This window comes from Takifugu rubripes, chromosome 17 (genome assembly GCF_901000725.2).
Source record: "Takifugu rubripes chromosome 17, fTakRub1.2, whole genome shotgun sequence".
In the NCBI taxonomy this organism is placed as follows: domain Eukaryota; kingdom Metazoa; phylum Chordata; class Actinopteri; order Tetraodontiformes; family Tetraodontidae; genus Takifugu; species Takifugu rubripes.
Window position 1 is genome coordinate 16,326,776 of NC_042301.1, and position 10,737 is coordinate 16,337,512.

General features: G+C 46.0%; 1 protein-coding gene across 5 annotated transcripts; it reads left to right on the forward strand.

Moving 5' to 3' along the window:
* Positions 1-1,870: 1,870 nt before the first annotated feature.
* On the forward strand, positions 1,871-10,680 carry LOC446093 (neuronal acetylcholine receptor subunit beta-2). Of its 5 annotated transcripts, none has more exons than XM_029851427.1 (8): positions 1,871-2,128; positions 4,096-4,240; positions 4,337-4,381; positions 4,461-4,570; positions 5,097-5,623; positions 5,969-6,456; positions 6,697-6,842; positions 7,006-7,667. In XM_029851427.1, exons 3-8 carry the CDS (start codon positions 4,355-4,357, stop codon positions 7,019-7,021), a joined length of 1,314 nt encoding a protein of 437 aa, XP_029707287.1. In that variant the 5' UTR covers positions 1,871-2,128; positions 4,096-4,240; positions 4,337-4,354; the 3' UTR covers positions 7,022-7,667. The 5 variants fall into 5 exon arrangements, 3 of the variants coding, with proteins under 3 accessions (XP_029707287.1, XP_029707286.1, XP_003972653.2); XM_029851426.1 differs by lacking the exon at positions 1,871-2,128 and adding an exon at positions 3,386-3,848; XR_003891702.1 differs by lacking the exon at positions 1,871-2,128 and adding an exon at positions 10,556-10,680 and having other exon boundaries at positions 3,872-4,240; positions 7,006-7,276.
* The last annotated feature ends 57 nt before the right edge of the window (positions 10,681-10,737 follow it).

Consider the following 10,737-nt stretch of genomic DNA (forward strand, 5'->3'; position numbering starts at 1 on the left):
CTCTGCATAGCACCCGAGTTTACTACTCATAATCCCAGATTTTAGGATAAAATTATTACTACCCTGCCTTTTCCTGAAATGGTGCATCATTGTTGCCATCTAGTGGTTTATGAGAGTATTCCATGACCTCTATTCGCCCCCGTTTTCAAGATTATTTAGCGGAAATAAAGATTCTCTAATATTAGGACCCTTATTATTAAGAACTGTTCCTCAATTCAGGCTGGAGTGAATCTTCTCAGATTCAGAACATTCCATCCATTTAACAACGTAATGATGAAAAGCCTGGGTAGGAAGAGATGCAGCATGTTTTCCATGACTTTGAGACCTTCTTCCATTTCCTCACTAGTTTATTTGAAAGTCACAAATACCTACCAAGAGAAAATAATATGGAATTATCCACAGAATATCCACACAGCTGATATTGCATTGTTCCTCTCATGCCACCGAAGCAGCCCTGATCTCATCTCAGCCTACTTTAGTCCCGTAGTTTGGCCGAACCGGTTCTACCGCAATATTCCCCCAAAGGTCTCAGTTAAAGATTTAACGTGAATGTCATCACCTCGGTCATGTTCTTTAGGCATGGAGGACCTCCGATGCTCCATAAATCCCCAAAATGTGCATTTGCCTGGAAGAATCATGCACACAAACGCGCGCAGATGTGCGCGAATCCGAATGGTGGGTTGATATGAAATATTTTAGTCCTACCGGCTGAACTATGAGAGAACGAACCACATTTACGCCTGATTAGGAATGTTTTCTATTTTTCTTTATGGTCAAGAAATTAACCTGTTTTATTGAATACAAGAAGACCCTTAAGGGCATTTAGATTAATCTTACAACCCCCTTATTAAGATCGTATTCTCGTAACCTACAGAATAATCTGTGCTTTTGAAATATTGTACCTACAGAATCTGTAATGGTTTATTCATGTGCAGCGTGCAGAAATGGCTAAAAGCAGCGCAGCTCGTCCACGTCAAAAGGCAGCTACAACACACACACACACACACACACACACACACACACACACACACACACACACATATATATATATATGTATGCCCGTGAAGTGATCATACAGAATATGAAAAATGTTACCACTCACTACAGGGGACAGAGGCTTTTTTATTTATTTATTTATTTTTTTTACAAAATTTAGCTGAAAGCTTCTACTCCAAAAAGTGTTTTGTGTTTGGTTTTACTGCTTGAATGAAAGTCATGAACTGCTGAATTCTAAGCACGTTATTTGTTTGTTTTGGCCAGTTTTAAGGACTTTTATCGGAGTGACGCCTCAGACGCTTTCAAAGATCGTCAATGGCACCGATCTTGAAAGAGAAGCTTTAAGATGGAAACTTTTGAAACTATTGTCCTCAGTATATGTGCACGCGCCTCGCCTGTGCGTCTTCTTCATTGCTTCGCTTTCGGTTCATTTGGCGCCGCGAAGCAGTCACATCCAGCCGAACATCACTTGGCGTGACGCGACGCTTTCCCACTCCGGTCCAGATGCAAGGTGCGCGCACACCTTCGCCCTCGAAGCAGTAAGAAAGGACTTTGAAGGGGAATGGGAGCCTCGGTGGGCTGCCGAACAGCTGAAGCGCGTATTTGATCTGCGCGCAACCTCTTTATTTACGCACTAGCTTTTACGCGCGTCGCTGGAACGCACCCAACTCAGAAAGCTCTGGCTGCTTCAGAGACAACACGCCAACAAGCTTCACCAAGGATTTCAGCCATTTGGATAGCTGGATTTTGCCCAAGTGCTGGTTTCAAAAGTGCTCGTGGATGCTTTGGTGGTCGCGCGCAGCGGGTTTGCCCAGTTTCCTGTGCTGGACTGTTAAACAACGGACCAACATGTTGACTCAGCCAATTAAACGCGTGGAACAATCAGTCCTGCCACCGGAAAAGCCTCCTCGCAGAAGCTCTTTCTAAAGCAGCAGGACGCGCGGAAGGAGCGAGTGGAAGAAAAGAAGAAGAAGAAGACGAGACGGTTTCTCCTGGGCCAGAGTGGAATTTCAACCCACATTCCTGCTTTGGGAGGAAATACTGCAAATAATAATGCAAACAAGAGCAACTTTTCAGGAGAGGGAGATGACTGTCAGCACCGTCCTCCTGCTCTGCTTTCTCTCTTTCACAAGTGAGTCCATTCTATCTATCTATCTATCTATCTATCTATCTATCTATCTATCTATCTATCTATCTATCTATCTATCTATCTATCTATCTATCTATCTATCTAAGAATAAATCAACTCTAGCTTGCAAAGACACAGAAATCCATTTATTTTGTGTACTTTGTGTCTTTGGCCAGTTTTGTGTCATTACTTGTGTCTAAGTTACAGCAACGTCCTTGGATTTTAGCGCTGATACGTGCAACTACTCCGACTTCGGGTCGCTGACGCTGATGTTTATCCCCTCACGGCGGGGCCTTTTTACAACTGTGGATACTTGAGAAAAATCTGAGAAGACCCTTGTGTGTTACTCTGGGAGTGTGTTTGACCCACAGCACAATTCCCTCTGACAAGGTTTGCCTCAGAGACAGGCGTTTTAAGAGAGCGTGCTGCGCTCCTGCCCTTAAAAATAAGTCAAGGCAGATGGGCTGAGTTAATAATTTACTGTGGCTTATTTTATACCTACAGCCCAGGACAGCACCATCGGGATGGATACCAGAACCCCCTAGAGCCTGATTAGGAAGGAAGGGTGGATGGATGGATGGATGGATGGATGGATGGATGGATGGATGGATGGATGGATAGATGGATGGATGGATGGGTGGATGGATGGATAGATGGATGGATGGGTGGATGGATGGATGGTGGATGGAGGGATGGATGGAGGGATGGATGGATGGATGGATGGATGGATGGATGGATGATGGATGGAGGGTGGATGGAGGGATGGATGGATGGATGGATGGATGGATGGATGGATGGATGGATGATGGATGGAGGGTGGATGGATGATGGATGGATGGATGGATGGATGGATGGATGGATGGATGGATGGATGGATGATGGATGGAGGGTGGATGGATGATGGATGGATGGATGGATGGACCGACCCTCAGGTTACTGTCTGTTCTCACATATTGGATAAAGTTACTGTATTTTCTAATCTGAAACAACCTCCATCTTTGAAAAACAGCGTTGGGTGACTCAGGTTCTCAGGTTCTAGGGGCCCAGTGGACCCTCCATCATGGCTGCGATAGGCTGGAATCTATGGGTTAAATTACTGGGATGAAATCCACCAAGAAGGCATGCGCACGTTTGTGTGTGTATGTGTGTATGCCTTTCCCCTCTGGTGTGTGCTTGCTGCCCCCCCCCCCCCCCCCCCATCCCCCCAGGTCAGGTGATTTGACCCTCCCTGTGTGCAGTGATGTTCCTGAGATCAGAGCTCTCACTTTGACCTTTTTCTTATAGGTTTTCTGGGAAAGTGCCCCCTCGTCTCCACCTATTAGCCAAACACGCTGACCTTTACAGTAACAGCGGCGTCCCTCATTATTGAATGCATGAGCTTTAAAAAGATGTCATGTGATGCTGGGATGCCCGCACGTCTCCTCAGTTACGCTGTATTAACCACTTGTAAAGAGTGTGTGTGTCTTCCCCGAGACACGACCTCTCGTACCTTCTGAAGCTGCTTTCTCTCCATGTAATCACCAAAAAACAGACATGTCTTCACGGGGGGGTTCCAGAACACTGGGTGGGCGGAGCTCCAGATGCTTTTTTTCTTACTTAATCATACTGTTGCTTTTACATAACCGTTCATTTGGGCCAACGGAATCGAAAGCTTCAGGGATCCTCGCACACAGATGGATGCACGACTGGGTTTGTGTTTGTTCTTATGCTATTAAACCCTGCGGTAAGCACACACACACACACACACACACACACACACACACGCACACACACACGCACACACACACACGCTCTGACGGGAACATGTGATGGTCTGCTGCCCTTTGGTCAATTTCATTCCTTTCCAGCCAACTTGTTTATTGTTCATAAACATTAGACTGGCAGCCGCTGCCATCGCGCAGGCAACTGCAAGGCACGCTAATGTGGTGGCACAGGAAAACCAACACCCCCCCCCCCACAACCTTCCACAGGCAGCAGGGCGGAGAACGCCGAAGAGCGGCTGGTCAACTATTTGCTGAGTCCGAGCGCTACAACAAACTGATCCGGCCGGCTGTCAACAAGAGCCAGCAGGTGGCCATCTCCATCCAGGTGTCTCTGTCCCAGCTCATCAGTGTGGTGCGTCGTCCTCTCACACATCAGTGGGGTGCTGATGTTCCCGTAGCTCATTTTGAGGGTTCGACTCACGATCTGACTCTTGTTTTTCTATTGCAGAATGAAAGAGAGCAGATCATGACCACCAACCTGTGGCTGTTCCAGGTACGTTGTTTCCGTCTGCACACACCTGTAGGATTCAGCGGATTCGGCGAAGAGGAGTTTCTTAGTGTTGTCTCTGCAGGAGTGGAACGACTACAGGCTGAGATGGGACCCGGAAAAATACGACGGCATCAAAAAACTGCGTATACCTTCCAAACATCTCTGGCTCCCTGATATAGTGCTCTACAACAAGTAAGCACACGGTAGAGATACACCTCACTGGATGCCGGTGATCACCAATGTCCTAAACATGTTGGACCATAACTAAAGTCTCCATCCTGGTCATGTGACCGGACAAGAAGTGATGTCTCTAAAATGAAGGTGTTAAATGTGTCTAAACTGTTTAACAGTTCCAGGGGTTTAGTGTCGTGTCCTATGTTCATTTAAAGCTGTTGATATTTATACCATATGAATCATGTAAAAGTCTTTTATTAGGCAGTAAAAACTCTTATGTTGCTTAATGTGTTAGTAAAAAAGAAGGCTGGGGGGGGGGTTGTTCTGGCAGTGGGGGGAGGTGCCAGAACACTGCCGATGTACCCTTGAGCAAGGTACTTGAATAATCTGATGAGACGAATGCAGCATTTGTCCACAAGTTTGAGAAGTGACTCCAGCATTGAGAGGACAGAGATTATTTTAAGGACCTTATCTCCAGTGAAACCTCTGACTGTTCCGTGACGCCGCATCTGACTCGTGCGTTTCTCATCACCCACCTCTCCAGCGCCGATGGCGTGTACGAGGTTTCTGTCTACTGCAACGCCGTGGTGTCCAACACAGGAGACATCTTCTGGCTCCCTCCGGCCATCTACAAGTCAGCGTGTGCCATCGAGGTGCAGAACTTCCCCTTCGACCAGCAGAACTGCACTCTCAAGTTCCGCTCGTGGACGTACGACCACACCGAGGTGGATTTCATCCTCACCAGCGACTTCGCCAGCCGCGACGACTTCACGCCCAGCGGCGAGTGGGACATCGTCTCGCTCCCGGCGCGTAAAAACGAGGACCCCAACGACGTCACCTACCTTGACATCACCTACGACTTTGTGATCCAGAGGAAGCCGCTCTTCTACACCATCAACCTGATCATCCCGTGCGTGCTGATCACGTCGCTGGCCATCCTGGTGTTCTACCTGCCGTCGGACTGTAGGGAGAAGATCATGCTGTGCATGTCCGTGCTTCTGGCTCTCACCGTGTTCCTGCTGCTGATATCTAAGATCGTGCCCCCCACCTCTCTGGCAGTGCCCCTCATAGGTCAGTATGGACGTCGCTATCAGACAGATGCCAAATCTTTTGGGTTTTTTTTACAGGTTATGTGGTGGGTGGGACATTCCGGGATGGCTAAATATGCAGACGTGAGTGTGCTTTCTTTCCACCTCTGATTTGAACCTTTTAACCAATGTTGCGAGAAAGGTCGACCCAGTACGGAGCCCCCGTATAGCGTCCCGAAATGCCTTTTTCGCGGTTCCCGCCGCAGCAAAGGTCACGAGATTTTCAATAAGTCGTCTGACAAACAAAGCGACCCGAGCTAACGACCACAACCTCGACCCTCTGACTGGAGAACCAACGAGTGACGCTTTTTTCTTCCCTTTCCTCCAGGCAAATACCTGATGTTCACCATGGTGCTGGTCACTTTCTCCATTGTGAGCACCGTGTGCGTGCTCAACGTGCACCACCGCTCCCCGTCCACGCATCACATGCCCGACTGGGTCAAACGCATCTTCTTGACCCGTTTGCCCACCTTCCTGCTCATGAGGCATCCGGGTTCTTCCAGCGTCCGTAATAAGTCCTGCCAAAAGGACGCCAAGCATTCCGGCGTCGGGAAGAGTCGCGCTACGAGTGTTACGGAGAAGAAGCAGTACTCCAACATCAGGCTCGGGGGCATCCCGACCGACACCGACTCCTTCTACGCCGAGGACACGCCGCGCAGGCTTTGCTGGAGAGCCGGTGAGGTACCGGACGGAAGTGTTGGCTTTTCTGACCACCAACGACCCCTGGGTGCTCACTCGGACACAGAAATGGAGGAGGCTGTAGAGGGCGTAAAATACATCGCGGAACACATGAAAACAGAGGATGACGATGAAGGGGTGAGGAGGAAAAGTGCTTCCAACCAATCAATCAATCAATCAATCAATCAATCAATCAATCAATCAATCAATCAATCAATCAATCAATCAATCAATCTGCCATTATAGCTGCACCCACATGGACCTGAACATGTTGATGGGAGTAACACTAAAAACTACACAAAATCATTATTTAAAAAGGCCCCAGTTTCATTTATCTTTCAGTCCTATGTGTAGTTAAAATTTGCACTTTGGTTGTAGATCATAGAAGACTGGAAGTACGTTGCTATGGTGATAGACCGGCTCTTCCTGTGGATCTTCATCCTGGTGTGTGTTGTGGGAACTCTGGGGCTCTTCATGCAGCCGATGTTCCAAAGCTATAACACACCCACAGCTGATGACACAGCGTGAGTCACACACACACACACACACACACACACACACACACACACGGTTCTGTTGCTCGTGGAGATTAACGAGCTTGCTTTTAATAAAGTCAATCATAGAAAAGTTCACTTTCTGTGTCCATGTATTTTAAAAACCTTCCTCTGTTCTTTTCCTCTTCCACAGATATGGAGATTTTTAGGATGTTCTTTTTAAAAATTTTATCGTGGTCTGAGAATAAAACGAGGATAGTTAACGCGCGGCTCTCGTGGATCAACGGAGATTTGAGGACCGAGTGTCTCCGTCGACCTTTTTTCACTGCATGGCTTTTTTTGAAATGATTTTTTTTAACAGACACCATTCAAGCCATGTTTCATTTCGAACACGACGTTCTGGCCAGGCCGACTATTTTCTCCAGCACTTTGTGATCCCACTGTCGAGAAGAACCACATCACTGGTGAGAAACCGTGAACTCTGCAGCCTCATTCTGAACCTAACGATCTCCCAGAACATTCAGTGGTCTGCTCCCTTCTGCAGCGTCATCATCCCAGTTGTTCAGACTCACATAGAAGACCCTCATTTCTTCTTTTCCACAAGATTTATCATGGCAAATGAGCCCTGGTAATATTTCCCTTTCTTCCCATCAAACGTTGACAGCGTTATCTTCCTCCTCAGCGCCTGTTCTGCTCCTAAGCTTCGGTTATTAGGCCCTTTTGCAATAGTTTTATGTTTAAGAGTATTGGCCGTTCTTTTGTTGTGTTCTCTTTTTCCACTGTAGCAGCCTCGACATGTCAGCGCATGCCATGGACTGTAATCTATTACACTCTGAATAAAAGGATTTCCTGTTTGCTCAGGTTTTTACCTCACCCTTAATTTAAAAATTGTGATATAAGGAAGAAAAGCAGGGTTATAACTTGGACAGTTGCTTTGAGATATTTTGGACAATGAGCTCAACCTTAGCGTTTATAAAGTAAACACCATTTAGTTGTCTGGTCAGATTTACCATAAAATGAGTAGACAAGCTACAGTATATTTAGTACTGGAGAATATAGATGAACTTATGATATTTGAGTGGTAGATGTTGACAGTCTGGACTCTTTAAATGGGATAGGATGGATTTGGTAAATCTGTCTGAAGGTTAAACCTTAATGTGGTAATGGACAGCTTAGCTTCTATCTATCTATCTATCTATCTATCTATCTATCTATCTATCTATCTATCTATCTATCTATCTATCTATCTATCTATCTATCTATCTATCTATCTATCTATCTATCTATCTATCTATCTATCTATCTATCTATCTATCTATCTATCTATCTATCTATCTATCTATCTATCTATCTATCTATCTATCTTCCAGCTTTACCTTTATAAACCCCTCTGACCTTTCCAGGCAGCGCTGACCTCAGCTGACTCCAGGTCAGTGTTACGTAATGTGGGTGAACGCTGATGAGTGGTGGCTCTGCTGCACAGCTCTCTCTTTATTGGTGGAGGTAGAGCCACTTGCGTGAAGCGCCGACATGGTTTTCATCCTGAACCGTGGAACCGTGCATAAAGGATTGTCTCAGACCCTTCGGGTTGTAGCTGACCTCCTGAGGTGGGAGGAGATGGGTGTTTTTTGGGAAGCGGGGTGGGTTGGCATGGCAAATTCAAAAGTTGTTACAAAGGATTTTCCTTTTTTCTCTCTCTCACAATACATTTGCACCACGTCTAGAAGTGGATGAAGAAAATGTGTTCTTCCTGGAACCTTCCCTCGCTGATCCATGCTGAAATACGCTTCCTTCATCAGGGGAACTTTTATTGTCTTGTAACTGTAACAACCACCTCCTTATATTTGTATCTTACAGCACTCTTTTCCCCCTTGAAGCTGAAGATTCAGCCCCCCCCACCCCCCCTCTATGAAACCAGTTGGGCCCTCTGGTTCTTGCCTCAGAACCAGATGTGCTTTCAGTTCATTTAGTTCATGATGTGATGTTTCATAGCCCAGAACAACCTTGGCAGACACTGCATACACACTTCTGATCTCCATACGCAGGCGTCCTTCAGAGGACTCATTGGGCTTCCTGAAAATTTCCACACTCTTTCCTATAAAATTCCCTCTTCCTTATCTTTCCTTTATTAAGCCCCCCCCCCCACTCTCCCTGTTCCCACTCCCATACCTCCACATGTTTCTAGTCTTTTCTAAATTGCATGTGAAGCCATGAGAACTAAAAATAAGCTGGTGATAAACCCAATTATCTGTCCTTTTTACACACCCAAATAGCTCAGCTCGCGGGCTCCGCGCCACACGCTCCCCCACCTATGGATGCCTGCAGTATTCTACATTGTTCTTTATGTCCAGATATTGCCTGCTAACGTCAGCAGGTCTCTCTGGATAACCCACCTGAAGCAGCTTGCGGTATCTGAGTGCAGCGTGTTAGCGTGTGTAGTCTGACTACAGGATCCGGGATGAACACGCGCTGTGAGCACATGCCAAAGTTTCAGCCACTCTGCACTCTGAGCAGCTCTGATTTAAGCTGAATTTTGGCAGCTAACATTAAAAAGTTTGGCTTCTTGCTTCGTTTTAGATATCCCGACCCATGTAAAAACATGCCCAGTGTTGACAGCACATTTGGCCTCTAATTACACTCCCTTTCCCCTTCTGCCTCAACAGCCATGAATAAAAGATGGCCAGACATTAATGAGTGCAATGCTCTTAGACAGTGCCCATGATGTACCAACAGAGTTTAAGCATTCTGCCTGTGGCCTGAGTACACAGTAGCGTAAGATGCTCCTTCCTTCCCAATCACAAGTTGTAACATTCAAAGCCTCGCCAGGCTACCGAGCTGCCACATCCATTTCACATTTAAACCCACGGGTTCATAGTCTAAGACTGGAAAACTCCTCACTTCCAGACTTGTAGAGTTCAGTGATTTACAAGACCGAGCTTCTACATGCGAAAGCTGTCACGGGACATCAGGGTGATCTGAGTCTTCGGTGTAATCAGAGGCAAAAGATCATGGCTGTAAGATGATTTATTTCACTTAGCTTAACATTAGCTTATCCATTTTTATGCTTCATTTTTGTTAAATCAGCCTTTGTGCATTAAAATGAGTGCTTTGGCTCTTCCACATGTGCTTATATGAACATTGAGACCAGAATCCCAACTAGATCTCTTCTCGTGTTGCTGGTGTTTTACTGTAAATGAAATGGTTTTTTTTTGCCTTAACTGAGGTTGCATTTCTTGGTGGGAAAATAATCCCATCTTTGGCGGTGATTACTAAAAATCTGTGTCTTTATTAACTGTTGAAGCAGAACAATGCAAAGATTAAGTCAGCGAATAACCACAGTAATGAGCTGTTTTGTGCACCAAACACCACTCAACACAAGCCGGCTCAGTTGGTTGCAGATATTAATTAGAATATTATTCATTTGCATGTAAATGATGGCGATGTTTAGTGAGGAAATGTCTTGTCGAACTATCTTTAGGATTTACTTGGAGTCCTCCTGCAGGGCTGTTCTGCAGTTTCACTGTCAATAAGCCACAACGTCAGCAGCTCTCATTAACAAGTGCAACTAAGTCTAACCCAACATCTGCTGGACATCAGCACTGCAAATGCTGTTAAACCTCATTTTCAGGAAGAGAAAAAAAACAACTTCCCATCAGTCTTAAGTTGCCTAAATAGCGATCAGCCTGGTTTCTTACTGTCCTCGTTACCATGGTCAAAGTAACTAATGTGTAGGTCGTGTACAGTTTTGTGTCCACAGAAATCCACAGAACCAGGCGGTGCGACACCCTCTTGCTGTTCCAGCTCTGTCTGCTTTTCTGCCCTTTTTAAAATAAAAACTCTTTCTTTTATCATCTGTCCTCACTGCGTGAAGAAGAAGAACCCGCTTCTCCATTAAGGCCACCTCAGTGAGAAAACCACGAGAGCA

Excerpts from the sequence above, each read along its gene's own strand:
- LOC446093 (XM_003972604.2), top strand. The coding sequence starts at position 4,046 with ATGTGGTGGCACAGGAAAACCAACACCCCCCCCCCCACAACCTTCCAC. Across the intron at positions 4,382-4,460 it reads CCAACCTGTGGCTGTTCCAG|GAGTGGAACGACTACAGGCT; the intron begins GTACGTTGTTTC and ends TTGTCTCTGCAG. Across the intron at positions 5,624-5,968 it reads TCTGGCAGTGCCCCTCATAG|GCAAATACCTGATGTTCACC; the intron begins GTCAGTATGGAC and ends CCTTTCCTCCAG.